General features: G+C 47.7%; 1 protein-coding gene and 1 long non-coding RNA gene across 2 annotated transcripts in view; both read right to left on the reverse strand.

The window, feature by feature from the left end:
- The window catches only part of LOC125909193 (uncharacterized), a 1,124-nt gene extending 678 nt beyond the window's left edge, over positions 1-446 (reverse strand). Inside the window, exon 1 of the long non-coding RNA XR_007453599.1 lies at positions 59-446. This is a non-coding gene — a long non-coding RNA (uncharacterized LOC125909193). The remainder of the gene's footprint in view (positions 1-58) is intronic.
- Positions 1-20,481, reverse strand: part of AK7 (adenylate kinase 7) — a 71,462-nt gene that overhangs the window by 6,280 nt on the left and 44,701 nt on the right. The window contains exons 12-17 of the mRNA XM_049611977.1: positions 18,998-19,126; positions 17,606-17,738; positions 11,757-11,885; positions 11,316-11,384; positions 4,166-4,363; positions 453-673 (exon numbers count right to left, since the gene is read on the reverse strand). Coding sequence (XP_049467934.1) covers positions 453-673; positions 4,166-4,363; positions 11,316-11,384; positions 11,757-11,885; positions 17,606-17,738; positions 18,998-19,126 — 879 coding nt within the window. The remainder of the gene's footprint in view (positions 1-452; positions 674-4,165; positions 4,364-11,315; positions 11,385-11,756; positions 11,886-17,605; positions 17,739-18,997; positions 19,127-20,481) is intronic.

Below are 20,481 nucleotides of genomic sequence, written 5' to 3' on the forward strand. Positions count from 1 at the left end.
ACACACATACTTGCTCACACACACAGTCGCTCACATACCCTCACACACACACCCTCACACCACCACTCACACTCACTCACACTCCCTCACCCACATTCACACACTCACGTACACACACATACTTGCTCACACACCCACACTCACACACACACTCACACACTCGCTCACACACACACACTTGCTCACACTCACACAGACACACACTCGTTCACATACCCTCACACACCCTCACACACACTCGCCCTCACACACACCCTCACAGCCCTACTCACTCTCACACTCCCTCACGCACACCCTCACACACATTCACACGCACACACTTGCCCTTACACACTCACGCGCGCGCACTCACCCACACACACGCGCTCACACTCACATTCACACGCACGCACACTCGCCGTCGCGCACCCGCTCGCACGCTCACGCACTCAGCCACACTCAGCCACACTCACCCACTCCTCCCAGCGTGCCATCTTCTCTGCCGTCTCCGCCGCCTCCCTGCGCTCACGTTCCGCTTGCTCCCGAGCCTCCCGGGCCAGCCGCTCCTCCGCGGCCTTCCGCTCCGCTGCCGCCTTTTCTTCGTCCGTCAGGCCGTAGTTTCGAGGCCCCCCGATCTCTTTGACCAGCTGCTTGATGGCAAGTCTGTTCTGAGGGTCCTCGAGTTTTCCCACATCTGGAGACACCGGGAGAGAGGAAGGTCGGCGCCCACTTCCGTTCCGGGGCCCGCCCGCACCGCGTTCCCGAGACGCTGTTCGGGAAAATTCCTCGTTGCCCCAAGCGTGCGATGGCGGCCGGCCTGAAGGGCCGCGCCGGGCTTTTCCTCCCGGGGCCGGCACCGGCCGGAACCGGAATGTCCCGGAATGTCCCGTGTCGCTGGTAAGTAGCAGCGTGGGGTCCGGGAGCCCCGGGGGGGGGGGGGGGCAGGACCGGACCTCTCCAGAAAGGGTTCCCCGGAAGCCTCCGGGCAGAGACCGGGACGCCGCGGGGTCCCCCCGGGAAGGCAGCCCCGCGCTTGCTGGCAGCCGGGCAGGCTTCTCCGCGTTCCCTCTGTGTTCTGCTTCGGAGAACCAAGGGTTCTGGGATACAGTTTTCAATTCATAAGAAAAACGAACCATTTCAGTGAGCCCACCCGAATAGGGAGAAAAGCGCAAAGTCCAGAATGTCTGACTACTGTTAATCTCAAGACCGGAAAGAAAAAAAAGAAAAAGAAAAAAAAGCAGCCGCAGCAGCTTTTGGTAAAAGAGGAGTTCCTCCACAAAGTCCCCGAATAGTAATAAGTTCTATACCCGTCTCTTGGGTTTGCCTGGAAGGTACCTGCGTAGGGGGGTGTGCGGCGGACGATTTGGGGCCTGAGCGCCCGCAGGCCTTCCTAGGGCTGAGGACCTTCCTCTCACCCTGGCCCCAGGCACGACCACTGCTGCGCCCCCCTCTCTGCGTTCAGGCAGTATGACCTTGACCCAGACTAGAGGCGCCGCCCTGTGCGGCACGGGGGGGGGGGGGGGGGGGGGGAGCAGGGGAAGAACCGGGCCCAATGTATCAGTTGGCGGAAGCAAGCCCCGCCCCCCAACACAACAATCAAAACCAAAATAAAACCAAACTCATGTATTCCACGTGTGGCCTGAGCGCTGACATTTAAAAGTGTTTGTCCCCGGGGCGCCCGGGAGGCTCAGTCGGTTAAGTGTCCGCTTGCAGCTCGGGTTCTGATCTCAGGGTTCGTGAGTTCGAGCCCTGCGGCCCTGAAGCCCTGCTTCCGTCCTTTGGCCCCCTCTCTTTGCCCCTCCCCCCCTCAAAAAGAAGTAAACATTTTTAAAAAGAGTATTTCTCCCAGATTTCTCGAACAGAGTAATTGCAACTTGACGCACTTGAAAGTGCTCTGAAACACTTTAAAAAAAAAAAAAATGCTTATTTATTTATTTTGGGGCGGAGGGGGGGGCAGAGAGAGAGGGAGAGAGAGAGAAAATCCCAAGCAGGCTCCACACTATCAGCACAAGCCTGATGTGGGGCTCGAACTCACAAACTGTGAGATCATGACCTGAGCCCAAATCCAGTCGGATGCTTAACCCACGGAGCCACCCAGGCGCCCCTGAAACACTTTTGAAGAGGCTGACTTTTGGAGACCAGTGCTGCCCAAAGCAGTACTTCTGCCCTGACCCTGGACCAGGGGAACTTGGGGGGGGGGGGGGGGGGGGGGGCACCTGCCCAAACCGGGACCTTGGATTTGCCCTTCTAGGGCTGTGGAGCTAGCCTGGAAAGTCTAGCTCCCAGTGTAATGCGGAAACTCCCAGGCTGCGGGGCAGCCACAGCTCACCCCCGGGGGACGAGGGAGGAGACATTCTGGTCCAAAGAGCCAGAGAGAAAGAGACTCCAAGGGAGAAGAGGAGTCCAGAGGTGCAGAGAGAGAACGCAGGTGTCGGCCCCCTTCTGGATCCTTCTGAGGCCGGTCTGCATTCCTGACCTGGACACCCTCCCCACACCCATCCCTAAGATCCATTCCTCCCTTTGCTTTGACGTCATCTCCTGCGGGTCAGGGTGGGGACCAGGCCAAATGTGTGGGCACAGAATGAGACAGGAACGCAGTGACCCGCTCGTCCATTCCTCCCACTCGTTTCTGTCTTTCTCAACATTTCTCCCCCCCCCCCCACCCCGGGCTCTCCAGAGTTTTCTGTAAATAACTTTTCGAGCTTTACTGAAAAGATGACAATCACTGTTTAGGTTTTTGAAACGTGCCCACTGCTCCTTCCTGGTTCTCCAACCAAACAGGGTAAACTCTTTTCCACATCAGTAGGTTCAAACCCTGGGCTTTTACATGTAAAACATGTCTCCAGTATATACAGACACATCCAGGTGAGAACAAAACCCCATCACTTCCGCGGGCGCAGAACAGATTTTGCAGCTTTATAAACTGTGTTCTCTTTTCATGGCTTCACAGCACATTATTTTTTTGCCTTCGTATTGGTGGTAATAACAAAATTAGCGGCCGCTTGGTGAACTTTCGGGCACACCGGCACTTCCTGTCTCTTATCTGTCTGTGTGTAACAACTCTGTGAGCCACGGATCAGCTTTCTGTTTCACGGGTGAGTAAACGGAAGCAGAGCCAGAGCTGATAATCAGCTCTCCTGTCTCATGCTGACATCGTTCCTTAGCTCTATACCGCCCCGTACAGCAGGGTCCACGTGCTGTCCCATTGGGCTCCCGGGGGTGAAGAGAGGCCCTGGGAGACTGACCCACGCGGTCAGCCTGGCCACCAAGCTGCCACCAGGCTAGGGGTTTCTCACCAAACCCAGGGGCAGAAGAAATGCCAACATCCAGGCAACCAGACAGGAAGGTCAGGGGTTCAGCAAGCCAAGGGCAGTAGAAACACCTATGACAGCAGGGATTTGGAGCCAGAAACGATGATGATGATGGTGACGATGATGAGGTGGATGGCAGGTCCTAGTTAACGGCATGCCTGCGGTGCTATGGGGACAAAACGCTGCCCCAAGGAAGAAGATGGCCCAGAGCAGCCGGCAGCAAATACACATACCTTTGAAGTGTCCTTTAAATGTTTGTTTATTTATTTTGAGACAGAGACAGAGTGTGTGCCGTGTGAAGGAGGGGAGTGGGCAGAGAGAGAGAGGGAAAGAGAGAATCCCAAGGAGGCTCCCCACTGTGAGCACAGAGCCCGACACGGGGCTCGAACTCTTGGACCGTGAGATCATGACCTGAGCTGAAAGCAAGAGTCACATGCTTAAGTAACCGAGGCACCTGCGGTGAGAGCACAGAGCCTGCTTGGGATTCTCTCCCTCCCTCTCTGCTCCTTCCCTGCTCACACATGCGCAAGCTCGCTCGCTCTCTCTCTCTCTCTCTCTCTCTCTCTCAAAGTAAATAAATAAATAAAAACATTACAAAAATGTTTTTTAGTTTTAAAAAGTGCCGATTCGGTATTCGATTTCATAATATATCCACATGTTTTCATATAACACCTCCCTCTCCTGACCAAATCTGCGAGCGTAAGACTCCCCAGGAGGATGGTCCTGTTTATCCTGTGACTTCCCGGCCCAGGGACATAGCGATGCTCCCCTGTCCTCCCACAGCCCCGTGAGAGACAGGCACCGGGGTTGCCCAGGGGTCCTGACCCTTGGTGGTGGTTCTCCGTGTTCCCATTCGTCTGGAGCCCACGTCATACCGATGTGGATCGGGTGGATCTCAATTTCATCAAAGTAGTTGAAGACGGTCTCGTCTTCCGTATTGATGTTGCGGTAGCTGCCCAGAGACCGGAGGAAGCGGTCCTGGCTGTAGTGGGTCCCCGCCACGACGCTCTCGGGAAGGTTCATCACCCGCTCTTTCAGGAACTCATCTGACGCGTCCAGCGCACAAACGAATTCTGGGGAGACAAGGAGCCTCCTGAGTCAACCCAAGGACGAAAGGGCTGAGTGGAGGGCACTGGAGGCTGAGCCAACGCCTCACCGTGGTGTCTGGTGACCAGCCTGGACCGCTTGACAAGATTGGCCTTCTCGCCGCCTCTCTCGAGGACAAATAGTTACAAATCACTGGCATTTCCAGAGACCACCCTACGAGGCCCAACCAGCTGGTCTTTTGTGAGAGCTGTTATTTTCCTATTTCCCCCCCTTCTTCCTTCTTCTTTCTTTCCTTCCTTCTCCTTTTAATAAAAGCAGCTGAAATTGGAAACAGAAAATCTCTAATAATAAATAATAGCAAATCTGATAGCAAAGAGCAGCAAATCTAATCATGGGCTAAAAACAAAACCGATGACTAAAAGCAGCAGAATTGGAATGAGCGCATCTCTGATGACCCTGAGACATCGTTAGGCTCCCAGCCGCCCCCCTGCCCCCTGCCTGTTTCCCAGCAAGGGCATCACGGGCTCCCAAAGAGGCTAAGCAGCTGTTCATGCTCTGTCTCTCTCTGTCCCAAAAATAAATAAACGTTGAAAAAAAAAATTAAAAAAAAAAAAAAAAGGGGCGCCTGGGTGGCGCAGTCGGTTAAGCGTCCGACTTCAGCCAGGTCACGATCTCACGGTCCGTGAGTTCGAGCCCCGCGTCAGGCTCTGGGCTGATGGCTCGGAGCCTGGAGCCTGTTTCCGATTCTGTGTCTCCCTCTCTCTCTGTCCCTCCCCCGTTCATGCTCTGTCTCTCTCTGTCCCAAAAATAAATAAACGTTGAAAAAAAAATTTTTTTTAAAAAAAGAGGCTAAGCAGCTGACTGAAATGATGGCCAATTTAGCAAATTAATAAAAATGTGGACACCCCTTGGGATTTTATTTTTTATTTTTTAAAGTGTATTTATTTATTTTGAGAGAGAGTGAGTGAGAGCAGGGGAGGGACAGAGAGAGATTGACAGAGAGAATCTCAGGCTGACTCTACACTGTCGGTGTGGAGCTGGACCCCGGGCTCGAACTCCAGAACAGCGAGGTCGTGACCTGAGCCAAAATTAAGAGTCTCAGATGCTCAACAGTCTGAGCCACCGAGGCGCCCTGCTTTGGGACTTTAATTTCCCAAGGATGCAGTTCTTTTCTCAATGCGATCGGCTGGGAAACAATTGGGTCCACTACAACACGGTGCTCATCTCATGTTTGAGTTATATTAATGATGGGGATCATTTCGCCCCCCTGGGATTTTCTTTTAAACTATGAAAACAGCTGTTCCTCCAGCTCCTAGTATAAGTTCAGTAGATATTTGTTGAGTGAATGAATGATTAAAATGCATATCAGTGAAATGGACTTTCTAGGTGAGTTACTGTTCTCAGATGTTCTCAACGCGGTCAGAGCCCACAGGTGCCCAGATCATTAGCCAGGTGCATTGCCAACAACTCGCTCCCTGTAAGAGCCTGGCAAAGCCTGGAAATGGTTAAATTTGCATTCTAAACTTGTATTGCCGCCCTGTGGGCCAAATCCGGCCCATCACCTGATTTTGTAGTGAAAGTTTTATTGGAACTTTTAAAAATTAATTAACTAAGTGACTCATTGTATTGGTTTGCCGCGTAATCATGCCACTGGCACCTAACTGCATTCTGATCGGGCTTCCCGAGCGAGAGCAAGGTAAGTGTGCTCAGCAGCGGGGCAGCGGAACCCCTTTGAACATCGTCCGCTTCGTGCGTTAACAGTGAAAAGAAAGGCTGAGGTCTGAGACTGCCTCGATTCTGACCGATTCTAATTTAGCTCAGGTGCTCATCTTTGATCATTTGATTTACATTAGTGGCTATATGTTAAAAGAGGTGGCACCTGGGTGGCTCAGTCGGTTAAGCGTCCGATTCTTGGTTTCGGCTTATGTCATGATCTCACACAGTTCGTGAGATCGAACCCCACACCGGGGTCTGTGCTGACAGTGCGGAGTCTGCTTGGGATTCTCTCTCTCCCTCTCTAAATAAATAAACAAACAAACAAACAAACAAACTTAAGAATATATTGAAAGAAAGGAGAGGAGACAGTTGGACCTCCAAATGCTGGTATAGTACTTAAATCAAAAGTACGTCAATGAATTCACTGGAGATTGAATCTTGTTAAGCTCCATACGTTAGGCATCTAGATGAAAGGTTAATAATTCTGTTAGTAATGTAACAATCTTTAAATATGATGCTGTATCTTTTTTCCCAGTGACCGGGAAAAGGAAGATTCCAGTTAATCAAATACCATGAACAGTGAGTGATACACTTGACTACAAACTTTCAAAGAATTTTAGTGTGATGAAATATATTTCCCACAAGATGATTTTTTTTTTTTTTTTTTTTTTTAGTGAACTCTACACCCAAACTAGGGCTTGAACTCACAACCCTGAGTCACATACATGCTCTACTGACTTCACCAGGCAGGCGCCCCCAGATGATATTTTTTAAAGTCCTTTCTCTTGTGATGAGTCAGATAGAACTTCAGGATTTTGCAGTGTCTTGAGATAACTATTCAGAACTTCTGCTGTCCTTGTACTGGCTTCACTGTGGATAGCAAGTAATCGATTTATGCTTGCTTAAGATTGTACTAACAATGGGAATGCAAGCTGTTGCAGCCACTCTGGAAAACAGTTTGGAGGTTCCTCAAAAAACTAAAAATAGAACTACCCTACGACCCAGCAATGGCACTACTAGGCATTTATCCAAGGGACACAGGTGTGCTGTTTCAAAGGGACACATGCACCCCCATGTTTTTAGCAGCACTATCAGCAATAGCCAAAGTATGGAAAGAGCCCAAATGTCCATCGATGGATGAATGGATAAAGATGTGGTGTATACACACACACACACACACACACACACACACACACACACAATGGAGTATTACTCGGCCATCAAAAAGAATGAAATCTTGCCATTTGCAACTACATGGATGGAACTGGAGGGTATTATACTAAGTGAAATTAGTCAGAGAAAGACAAATATCATATGACTTCACTCATATGAGGACTTTAAGAGACAAAACCGATGAACATGAGGGAAGGGAAACAAAAATAATATAAAAACAGGGAGGGGGACAAAACAAGAGACTCATAAATATGGAGAACAAATTGAGGGTTACGGGAGGGGTTGTGGGAGGGGGGATGGGCTAAATGGGTAAGGGGCACTAAGGAATCTACTCCTGAAATCGTTGCACTAGATGCTAACTAATTTGGATGTAAATTTTAAAAAAATAAAATGAAACAAGTTAAAAATTTTAAAAAGAAAAAAAAAGATTGTACTAACAAGGAGGTTACTGTGTTTGGTTATCTTGAGTCATATGAAAACCTGTATTTAAAAAAAAAATTTCCAGGGGCACCTGGGTGGCTCAGCTGGTCAAGCTCTGACTCGATCTCAGCTCAGGTCATAATCTTGTGGTTTATGAGTTCAAGCCCCAGGTCGGGCTCCCCACTGTCAACCTGCTTGGGAATCTCTCTCTGCCCCTCCCCAACTCATGCTCTTGCTCCCAAAATAAACATACATTTTTAAAAAAGATAAAAAACAAAAACATGTTTCTATATTTCTCAAGCAGATGCAACTTTAAACGTGTCTCCTTCAATGAGGAGATCTGAAAAGATCTGCCCGCAGCAGCTGTAAAATGCAATGATTTACCAAGGAGAGAGAATACCACATTTGACTAGATCACGACAGGTTCAAATGTTTTATCGCCCAAATCAGGCACGGAGACTTGTATTTATCATGTTTGTTGTTTTCTGCATCTAATGATGTTTTGACATCTCAGGGAGGCCTTACCGACCTGGAGAGAGACAGCCTCTTTCAGGGCTGGCTAATTCCTAAAGACAGTCAACCGCTTGCTTGGGAGCATGCCGCCATATACATATACATGACCACCGCCTTTTTATAACTTTCGCACACCGAGCCAATATTCCCCTTGCCTTAATTCATCCCACAGCCAGGTACCAGGCCACTAGGGAGCAAAACCCATTGGAATTGGCTCAAACTAGCCAATCCTCTAAAAGCAGCTGTTTGCCTGACCCTGCCTCGCCCTTTCCCATGTAAACCCCAATTGAGGCTGTGGCCTAGACATCCCCCTCGCTCCTTCCTGCCTCCTGACCAAGCCTGGTGCTTCCCCATGCGACCCAGCGTGGTGAGGCACACCCCCTGCTCTGGGTACTCTTCTTTCGATGGCATTAACCTCTCGTGTCCTCACTCAACCACCTCCCTGCATTAAAATCCCCTAGATACAAATGACACAATTTCCAGAAAGATGGTTTACTAAGAACAGACTAAACATTCCAAATAGATTACATGTTTGACGCATTTGGACTACGTCCAGCAGAGAGAGGGCAGCCCAGTGGTGCATGGTTAAGACTCTTTCACCGGGGGCGCCTGGGTGGCTCAGTCGGTTAAGTGTCCGACTTCAGCTCAGGTCATGATCTCACGGTTCATGAGTTCGAGCCCCGTGTCGGGCTCAGTGCTGACAGCTCAGAGCTTGGAGACTGCTTCAGATTCTGTGTCTCCCTCTCTCTCTGCCCCTCCCTTGCTCACACTCTGTCTCTCTCTCTTTCTCTCAAAAATAAATAAAACATTGGGGTACCTGGGTGGCTCAGTGGGTTAAGCATCCGACTTCAGCTTAGCTCAAGATCTCGCAGTTTATGGGTTTGAGCCCTGCATTGGGGCTCTGTGCTGACAGCTCAGAGCCTGGAGCCTGCTTCGGATTCTGTGTCTCCCTCTCTCTCTGCCCCTCCCCTGCTCATGCTCTCTCTCTGTCTCTCAAAAATAAATTAACGTTAAAAAAAAAATTTAAATAAATAAATAAAACATTTAAAAAAAGAGTAGCTTTAAAAAAAAATGAATCTTTCACTGTTTCATGTCTATGACTGAATTTCCTGGAGGGGTTTCATTAAATCTGTCTTTTGAAGGCAGTGGGTGAGAAAACAGAGTTTGAATTTAAGCCATTCCGTTGACCAGCGAAGTGCTCTTGGGTGAGTCTCTGGGTTTTAGCTTCTGGTTCAGGTGAACACTGGAGGAATTCCAGCCTGGCAGGATTGTGCAAAGGTTCAACGGGCTCCCATCTTGTGCGGGGCCCAAGCACATGACGAATGGTTCGTTGCACTGCCCAAGAGAGAACGTGAGGATTTACAATGGGGTGTGCAATGAATAAATATTGCCCAGAAGTGGGGCTCCTGGGTGGCTTAGTCGGTTTAGCCTCAGACTTCGGCTCAGGTTATGATATCGCAGTCTGTGAATTCGAGCCCCGCATCGGGCTCTGTGCTGACAGCTCAGAGCCTGGAGCCTGTTTCCGATTCTGTGTCTCCCTCTCCCCCTGCCCCTCCCCTGCTCGTGCTCTATTTCTCTCTGTCTCTCAAAAATAAGTAAAACATTAAAAAATAATAATAATAATAAAAAATATTGCCCAGAAGTGATAAACTCCCATAAACTAGACAGACGTGGTTATTTAATCGATTTTACTTTTTAACTTTTCTGATCGGGAGACCCACATTCATGGAAAATCCCAGACCACCCACCCCTTTGGCCTTGCAGATTCCTGCCCCAGGTTTCAGGGCCCTTGGGGAAATGGTGAACACCCAGCCCTGAGGACGACTGCATTCTGGTGGCCCTAGTGGTTCCAGAAGCTTCATCGCATGCAAACTGTGCCTGGACCTAGAGGAGAGGGTTACAGCCACAAACTGACTCCCGTGGGGGCTTTGACACAAGTGAGCAGGGCTCCTTGAGTTCCAGCCTCGGGCCCAGTTGCTGAAAATAGCTGTTCTTGTGGTTACCACATGACCTAAAATTATTTCCTATGATGACACTGCATGCAAATTGATTAAAAATAACAAGTTTAAAAGTTCAGGGCAAGGTCCCGAGAAAGGCCTGCTGGGTACTCAACAAATCTTTTTTTTTTTTTTCGTGGAATAAGTTGTTTACGCTTTACTTCCAAGAGTACATCGTGAAACTTCTGTGCCAATGTGTGAACAGTGAACTGAAAAGCTCTGTGCCTTCCCCAGGCTCAGTTCTGGATTTGGAAAAGACAGGAAAGATGACGGCACGGCTGGCACCTAGGAGGGTAGGAAGGGTCCAGTCCCTGGGGGTCTTGCCAGCTGACTCAGAAGTCAAGGCATCAGTGGACTGGCCACCTTGGGCTTTGTTCCCAGAGGGAGCAGCAGACAAACATTCTCAAAGGGACTTCTGTCCATTTCAGAACTCAATAGTCCCTTTTTTTTTCATTTGAGAGAGAGAAAAAGAGCACAAGTGGGAGAGAGGGGCAGAGGGACAGAGAGAGAGAGAAAGAGAGAGAGGGGGAGAATCCCAAGCCGGTTCCACATTCGGCACAGAGCCCAACAAGGGGCTTGATCCCAGAACCTTGGGATCATGACCCGAACCTAAATCAAGAGTCAGACGCTCAACCGACCGAGCCCCCCAGGTGCACCATCAGAACTTGATTTTCCTGATGTCTGCCTCCCATACAGTCTCTAGTTTGAGAGTTTAAGTGTATCATTTTACCTTTTATCCTGAAAAGAAAGAAAGAAAGAAAGAAAGAAACAAACAAACAAACAAACAAACAAGAGAGAGACATAGAGAGATCTGCTTTATTAACATCAAAAAGATGGTTTGGGTACAAAAGAGATCTTGAATGGCATTCCTTTAAATATGACCTTGGAGAATTGTTTTAAACTTACCAGGGGGTGCCTGGGTGGCTCATTCGGTTGAGCATCTGACTTCTGCTCAGGTCATAATCTTGTGGTTCATGAGTTTGACCCCTGTGTCGGGCTCTGTGCTGACAGCTCAGAGCCTGGAGCCTGTTTCGGATTCTGTTGTCTCCCTCTTTCTCTGCCCCTCCCCCACTTGCACTCCGTGTGTCTCTCTCTCTCTCAAAAATAAATAAACATTTAAAAAATTTTTAATAATTAATAAATAAATAAATAAACTTACCAGGTATGATTAATTTATCAAAGGGCAACATTTTGCCTCTGACTTCTTCTTCTTCCTCCTCATCTTCTTCTAATAAAACAAAATATACATTGTTGTGTTTATTACATATTACTACTATGGACAGCTTGGCAAGAAAATTAAAAATATTTTAACTAGAAGTCACTAATGAAAACTAACCATAAATAGAAAAGTGTGTATTTTAGACATAGTCTGCCTGAATTTTAAATTTTAACGAAGCGACTATTATTATGATATGTTGCAACTAACCTGAATATAAACACTCAAAATAAATGAAGGAGGGGCACCTGGCTGGCTCAGTCTGCAGTGCACGTGGCTCTTGATCTCAGGGTCGTGAGTTCGAGCCCCACATTAGGGGTAGAGTTTATATAAAGTAAGAAAGAAAAGCTTTGAAAAAAAGATACAGGGAACATTCAAACTTACGATTGAATAGGTCTTTAGCTTGATCATAGGTCTCCGGGAACCCATCCAAAATATAACCTTGATTCCTGCAAGGCATAGATTTCAACTTTTCTTTGACAAATCGAATTACATATTGATCTTCTAGTCGGCCTGGTAAAAAGAAAAAAAATATTACTAGGGGAGTCACATTCTACATGGGGGTTACATTCCAAAGTCATCTCACAAACTGTTGTATAGGGGACGCCTGGGTGGCTCGGTCAGTTAAGCAATGGACTCTTGATTTCGGCTCAGGTCATGATCTCATGTTCATGAGTTCGAGCCCCATGTCAGGCTCCGAGCCTGCTTGGGATTCTCTCTCTCTCTCCCTGCCTCTCCCCTGCTTGTATTCTCTGTCTCTCTCAAGATAAATAAACTTAAAAAAAATTGTTGTGTAGTCAAAGTTCCCTTACAGGTAAAAATAGGTGGTTTTGTATTTTCAACATGATGTGCATTTTAACGCACAATAAAATAGGAGAACCCAATGAGCTTGGCTGCAATAAAGAACAGAAGCAAAGGCTATGTCTGCATTTCCCAAATGTTCTTCCGCGGCGACGGCGTGTGGGTGAAGCTGAAGGAGAAGTGGAGACATCCAGAGTGCTCCCACTTGCCAGCAGGGTTCCCTCAATTCTGTTTTGATATTATTCCTTAATACATAGCCTTATAGCCTTGATACATAGTAATAAAGGTTTCTGTTGTGAGATTTAAGTGAGATAGTATCCACGTGTGCTGTTGACACATGACTTATTAATAACAGGTGATCAGGAAATATTTGCTGCACTGGAATAAACATCAAGCTTGGGCTCCTGGCTGGCTCAGTTGGTAGAGAGTGCGACTCTTGATCTTGGGGTTGTGAGTTCGAGCCCCACGTTGGGCGTAGAGATTACTTTAAAAATAAATAAATAAAAATCAAAATCAAGTTTGATCTGACTCTTAAAGGCATTATTCTCTTTAAATCTGCAGGATTTAGGAAAGGAAAGAACGCCCTCCCCACCCATCTCTCCAATTGGCATTCCTGACCTTGGCCCCGCTGAACAATTCCCTCTCAAGCCTTGGATGCTGGGTTCCTACGATTGTGATTGCGTGGCGTAGCTGTCCAATAGTTAAAGGACAATTTGATGCAGCTTTACTGCGATATTCGTTTATTATTCTATTGTTAATTACAGAACAGCTACCATTTCTGAGACATGGCCCTGCCCTTACATTGCTTAATGTATGCATTTCAGTACCCTGAGTTTGGAAAGTTTGAGTCATTGATCTCCAAAGCTCTTTCTCCCATACTCTTAGTTTATCAGTGGGTCTACAATACAAAATAGTTTTTGGTCTCTGTTAATCACCGTATTAATGACAGTGAAATGATGTAATTAAGACACCCCTTCTTTCTTCTGCCTTTCATCGCCGCACGACTCATTAGGCAGTAACTGATTCAAAACTAATTGGGTCTCCCAGAAATTTCAGTGTTAGGGCTGACACCAAAAAAAAAAAAAAAAAAAAAAAAAAAAGAAAGGCGTTATTTTGCGTAATGAAATTCCTCGAAATGATTTGACATTATTTCCCAGTAAGGTTCACACTGGTGCAAAGAAATAAAGCCAAATAAAAAAATGTCGAGGGACTCAGCAAAATTCAAAGACGAGCTTTATCTGAGCGGTCTATTCCTGGTTTTCAAAGGCTTTGTTGCTCAGGCAGGGGCACATACATACCTCAGAAACCTGGCTACAGTCCCCTCCGTGCATGCCTGGGTTTACTTCAGGCAGTGAGCCTTGCCATTCATTTCTGTTTGTTTCAGAACCAGGAGTGTTCAGTATGCAAGAAGGGACCTCTCGCAGCAGTTTCTGATAATTGTGGAATGTGAGGACACAAAGGGCCAAGCCCCAGTGCCTCTCTCTAGAGAACTGTTACCTCCTAGAGATACACCCACGACCTTGGCAGTGTGGAGCTCCTTGTCAGAGGATTATCACTTCCGCTTTGAAAGGAATGAACACAGCCTACTGGACAGCCTTTAAAACACCACCTGCTTTTTTTTTTTTTTTTAATTGTAAGTATCTTTCACATTCACGTAATATTTAAAATGTTCGTATTAATCCATATTCATAACTACTAAAACACGGTTCAAAAATAGATAGCTGCATCCAGGGTTTTAAAGAATCCATGCAGGGGCCCATGGGTGGCTCAGTCGGTTAAGCATCTGACTTTGGCTCAGGTCATGACGGTTCGTGGGTTCGAGTCCCACATTGGGCTCTTTGCTGTCAGCACAGAGACCACTTTGGATCCTCTGTCTCTCTCTCTGCTCCCCCCCCCCCCAACTTGTGCCCCCTCTCTCTCTCTTTCTCAAAAATAAATGTTAAAAAAAAAATAATCCAGGGGCGCCTGGGTGGCTCAGTCGGTTAAGCGTCCGACTTCAGCTCAGGTCATGATCTTACGGTCTGTGATTTCGAGCCCCGCGTCGGGCTCTGTGCTGACTGCTCGGAGCCTGGAGCCTGCTTCCGATTCTGTGTCTCCCTCTCTCTCTGACCCTCCCCCGTTCATGCTCTGTCTCTCTCTGTCTCAAAAATAAATAAACGTTAAAAAAAAAAAAATAATCCATGCACGGGATAGACACTAGGAAGTTGACACATTTCCATACATCCTTTCCACCCCACCCTGCCCCCAATATTTATTTTCAAACTCACAGAAAAGTTGAAAGACTAGTCCAGTGATCACCCGGAATCCCACCAACTAGATTCAATAGTCCCACAATGCTTTTGAAATACCCAAAGCAAGCACTAAGAATCTGTAGCCAGTGCATTCTGGTTTAACTAAGCCCCTATTCTGGCTGCACCATCAGGGGCCAACTGGAGTGGAATTAGCAGGACACAGAGGTGACCACTGCAGGACTGTGAAATTTGCCTCACGGGAATCGTTAGAATCACATAATAACAAATTAGGTCATGTAAGGGAAGAGTCAGCTAACCTCTGTGCCCTTGCTCGTGCTGGGAAATTTCTATGTAGGTCTGTGCAATGAGCTCAAAGGTCTTGTTTTGTCCAAACATAATCAAGGTCCATGTCCTAGTTTTAGCTAAATATGAATAGGAAGGATTCGGGGACACACTTCAGGAAGGGAAAAAAACGAACAAACAAACAAACACCAAAAACACCTTCCTAAGGTCAAAAAGGATTGAATGAACTATTCCAGTCTTGTAGGAAGTGAGTAGGTGGCTGGCTAAAGACCACGTCCTCTGCTCCCTTCCAGTGCCCCTCTACACAGAGGCCACTGACCCAGTTTGGCCTCTCTTGACATCTGGGGAAAGAACTGAGTCCCCCCCAAGGACAGGCCCTTGAGCAATGCACTGACTGTTCTCAGCTCCTCCCTGACATTCTTGCTGGGCGGGGTCTCCCCCCTGGGCATGAAGAGAACCCAGTCGGTACCTCCCCCCGTCCTGTTACACATTTCGGCTATGATTTTTGGGTTCTTGCAAAGACCAATTCGTAAGTCTCTGTCCGATACGTATTGTCTAGGGTCTGTCGCCTCCCGTTAGCCCGGATCCTCCCTCCCCTCCTGGGGTGGCGCTGTTCACTGCTCCCAGCGCCCTGCTCCGGCCTTACACCCCAGGCATACAGTGCATGTGCATGTGGTCACGTACCCCTGTAGATCCTTTAAAATCCCAGCCCTGCGCCCTCTAATGTGCCTTGCCAGATTTCCTTCCGTGGGTATCCTCACAACGGAACGTCTTAGTTCGGGTTGTTTCCTCTCTCCCAAGTGGTGGGCACCAGGATGTCGGTAAGTCTCTCTAACACCAGCATGTTGACTCCCAAGCGTCTCACCGGTGAGGAAGGGGCAGTGTTTTCTCTCAAAGTATCAAACTGGGCTCTCCGTGTACCTTCCTTTTCCTCCGGGACAGCCCTGGGATTCTAAATTCCATTTCCTCCCGGCCTGGCTGACACCAAAGCAGAAACCAACACACAGATAATCAGCTACCTGCGCTAAGCGGGCATCCAGTGTGTGTACATAAGACCACGTCCTCCACGCCTTAAAAAAAACAGACTTGAGTGGCCTGGGGGAAGGGGAGGAGGGAGAGGGGTACTCTGACTTCAGAGGAAGGTGTGGACGGACTAGAACCCTTGAAGATGAGTGTCTGGGGAGAGGACCCCCCTGCAGGGGCAAAAGGGGGTGCCGGAAGACCAGAGGTGGGGAGGCCAGTCAAGAGAGGTGCCCCAAGGGATGCAGTGGGCGGTCCTCAGTGGGAGGGTCTGGGAAGGGCAACCCTAGGAAGGAGCTGTCTGTCACCAGGGGCTGACGCCTCCGTCCTTCTTCCCTGCTTCCCAGCTGCCCGGCCCAACCCTGGGAGGATCAGACCAGCAAGATGAGAGCAGGAGGTAAGAGGAAAGAAGCCAAATGTGCTTGAGAGGTGGTGAGGGGAGAGACTCTGTTGGGTAAGCGCCCAATGGCCACACATTGGACTGGTCTATAAATGATGCCAGTAAAACCAGTCTGATGGAAGATCGTGACCATCAATGTATGAAAATGAAATGGTTCTGGTTTCCAGATAACTTCTACAGGTTGCTTTTCTGCCAAATAGCTGAGTCCCTTGGAGATGTCTACGCTCAAAACCCAGCTTACACTTATTTGATCAGGATGGGCTTCTTAAAGCATGAAAACACAGAAACTCTACCTATTTATTATCGAGGAGTTGCAATGGAACCAGCCTGAAACTCTGTCCAGGGGTGATGAAAGAATGAATCCAGAATTTGAGTTCAAAGTGACGGTTTACCATGATTGGCTTGTTCAGCAAATTGCTTAAGGTTACCAAGTGGGTAAGGATAGTTTTCCATGTATTTGTATTTCTTCCTGCATAAATTATGGCTCCACATTATTCATCCATTTTGTTCTATTAAAGAGTTAATGATTTTCTTATTGGCTTGCCTGAGCATTTTATATATTAAGGATATTAAGCCTTTATCATGTTAGTGGCAAATATACTTTCCTTGTTTGTCCTTTGCTTTTTTTTTTAAATGTTTATTTTTGAGAGAGTGAGTGCACAAGCAGGAGAGAGGCAGAAAGAGGAGACGGAGAATCCGAAGCAGGCTCCGCGCTGTTGGTGCAAAGCCCTATTTAGGGCTCGAACCCACAAACCCGAGATCATAACGTGAGCTGAAGTCGGATGCTCAACGGACTGAGCCACCCAGGTGCCCCTGTCCTTTGCCTTTTAATCATTTTTTTAAAGTTGTATTTATTTAATTAATCTCTACACCCAACGTGGGGCTCAAACTCACAACCCCGAGATCAAGAGTCACACACTTTTCCGAATCAGTTGGTCAGGCGCCCCTGTCCTTTGCCTTTTAATTAATGACTTTTGATGTTTATAAAATATTTATGACTATCCATTTGATCTCATCATCATCATCATCATCATCATCATCTTAGGTAGTTCTTTCCCATCCTGTGATCACAGAGTCACCAAAATGTTAATGGTGATTTTTGGGGCACCTGGGTGGCTTAGTTAGTTGGGCGTCCGACTTCGGCTCAGGTCACGGTCTCACCGCTCGTGAGTTCAAGCCCTGCATCGGGCTCTGTGCTGATGGCTCAGAGCCTGGAGCCTGCTTGGGATTCTGTGTGTGTCTCTCTCTCTGCCCCTCCTCTGCTCATACTCTCTTTCTCTCAAAAATAAACAAACGTTAAAAAAAATATTTTAATGTTAATGGTTATTTTTCCCTCTGGGGGGGGGTGGGTAATATTATGAATGAGATTTCTTTGTTGTCATGTTTTCCGTACTCTGCTTTTAATAGCAAGCAGGCAGTCTTTTCTCACAAGGAAGCAAAACCTGTCACCACGAGCAGTGCCGTGCGGTGCGCGATACCTGCATTCTGCTCCATGCTTTCCTTGATGCCGTCCAAGAGCTCCTGAGCTTCATCCACGTTCTCTTCCTCCTCCTCCTCCTCTTCGCCTTCTTCCTCTTCCTCCTCTTCATCCTTAGGCGTGACGATCGTCTCCTACAGACCACAGGGATATTCGGGTCGGAGGACGCCCTCCACGGACCCGCTGCTCACAAACCATCTGGCAGGTGGTCCTGGAAAAGACCGGTGCCCAAGTAGGGACCACGCCCACCCACAGCCGTCGTGCAAGAAGTTGGGATGCGTGTGTCTACAGAGGGGGGTGAGAGCCTTGAGGTTTCTCTCACTCTGTTTTAGGAGAAGAATCTACTTCTGTGTTAACGCCAGAACTGCTTAAGGGTCAACACTTCCCTCCGTGTCAGGTTGTATCTTACTTTCAGGAAACACATTTCGTAGAAATCAAGACTTTTAGTAATCGTTTAAGGAGATATGTCATAGCATCAACCATTTCCAATAAAACGATGAAAAGCAGTTAGTTGGCGGTGGGGGAGGTGGGATAAACAGGCAGAGCACAGAGGATTTTTAGGGCACCGGTAAACACATGTCATTATATGTTTGTTCAGACCCACAGGGTGTGCAACACCGAGGGCAAACCCTAAAGTCAACAGTGGACATTGGGTAGTAATGAGGTGTTAACACAAGTTCATCAGCTGTGACTAATGGAATCACTCTGGTGGGGATGTTGGTAATGGGGAGGGGGAGGCTATACGTGTAAGAGGGAGGGGATATATGGAAAATCTAAGGGGCGCCTGATGGCGTAGTTGGTTGAGCATCCGACTCTTGATTTCGGCTCAGGTCATGATCCCAGGGTCGTGGGACCGAGCCCCGTGTCAGGCTCTGTGCTGAGTGTAGAGCCTGCTTAGGATTCTCTCTCTCTCTCTCTCTCTCTCTCTCTCTCTCTCTCTCTCCCCCTCCTTCCCTCTCTCTCCCCCTCCCCTAGTTATGCTCTCTCTCATAAAATAAATAAATAAACATGAAAAAAACTGCTCTAAGAAAATAGTCCTTTTTTTAAGAGCAGTTAATAAATAAATAGTCTGGTAATACTCTGGAAAACATACATCAAGAATAAGAAAACCTAAAGATGTTCTAGTCAACAGAGAAAATACAAGATATATTTTTAAGCAACAGCTGGCGACAGACTGAATTTCAAGGGCAACCCCATGAAAGAAGCTTCTATCTCACAGAGGGAAGTCCCGCGGGATTCTGTGCTTTCGTAACTGGGGCCAACAACAAAATCCAATTGAAATAACAAATCTCACCGTAGGATGCCACGTAAAATTAGTGGCTTCCTTATTACGAGATGAAGGGAAGCATTTGTAAGATAGGAAAATTCCCAGTGAAGTAGTTAGAAACGTTACCAGTCTTGCTATGGCTTCAGAAATGACATCCTTCAATTTAATGTGATGCAGTTTGTAGTGTTTAGACAAGGCTTCGGCGATACTAGATTTTCCCACAGCGGGGGGACCGAGAATGCAAATCTTGATCGGCTGAAAAAGGAGAATCAGGATCACACGGTGAGCTTTGGACGATCCGTGGCTAGACGGGAGTGGTTTTTTGGTTTTTAATTTGGGGGGGGGGTGCCTTTTTTTGAACGTCTCTGGATCCTGCAGGCTAACTCTTCTCTGCCGAGACTCAAGAGTCACTTCCTCCGCTGCTGGCCTTATGGTCAGCGCCACATCATCCTGACAGCGCTGCTCTCCGATGGGAGTGGCCGTTCATGCTAATTCATTCAGCGGGTGTTTAGTGAGCAACTATTATGTGACCAACATGGGGGACACAGCGCTCCACAAAGATGTACTCAGGAACACCTCAAAATTATTAAAGAACAAAGTACTTGAGCGTCACAGGCTACCATATTACTCATTAAAGAGAACAAAGACTGGGGCGCCTGGGGGGAGGGGTTCAGTGGGTTAAATGTCTGCCTCTTGATTTCAGCTCAGGTCACGGTCTCATGGTTTGTGACTTCGAGCCCCACCTCGGGCTCTGTGCTGACAATGCGGAGCCTGCTTGGCCTTCTCTCTCTCTCCCTCTCCCAAAATAAATAAACTTTAATTTTTTTTTTTTTAAAAAGACAACAAAGAAAGAGAATTTCTGGTCTAATGTGCGGGTGCTTAGTTTATCGCCTCATGAGTCCTGTCTCTGGACTGGCTTGGTCTGTAAGTATCCTTTACTTTTTAACACAGTTAACTTATTCTAGTTTTTAAAAAATATGCTCATTTGGGGGAAAAAAAAGCCTCACAATTTCTGCTGCTGAAACTTGCTCGAATATGCTACAGAAGCCGTGTGACATTCGTAACCAGTGAGTAAATGTTTATTTGCAACAGAAGTCAAAATATCAGCGGCAGTCGTTTCTTCCAAAATGGTCCAAACAACATTCGTGCAACCGAGGCTTCCTATTTTGTGAGGCGATTAGTAACCAAAGTCAGGCTGATGGGGAGGATTTTCGGTGGCAGAGCGTCCGTGTGCTTAAAGGTTTTGTAATTGCAGCCACAAAATTGGCCACGGTTATTATACCATCATATTATGCGACGAGAAGGCAAGAAGGCCACGTCTGTTAGGACAGAGGTGGCAACCAAGATGGCGGGCCGCGGAGGGGCAGGGGTCCCAGGGAGCGACTCGAGCTGAGTCTTGCTGGGCAGGGCTGCTCCCCTGGGTGGGTCTGAGGTCTAGCTGTCAACTGAGCGTGTTGACGTGTCGCCCACCCGCCAGTGGCAGAGCTCCTGGGGAAGGCGCACCTCCTCCGGGTGGAAAACCGGAACGGCAGCTTATTCGTTTAATAATGAGATGTATGGCTGCCCCTGAACTCGGAACTCCAAGTACACGTGTCTGGGGCATCTGCTCC

This window comes from Panthera uncia (genome assembly GCF_023721935.1).
Source record: "Panthera uncia isolate 11264 chromosome B3 unlocalized genomic scaffold, Puncia_PCG_1.0 HiC_scaffold_1, whole genome shotgun sequence".
Classification (NCBI taxonomy): domain Eukaryota; kingdom Metazoa; phylum Chordata; class Mammalia; order Carnivora; family Felidae; genus Panthera; species Panthera uncia.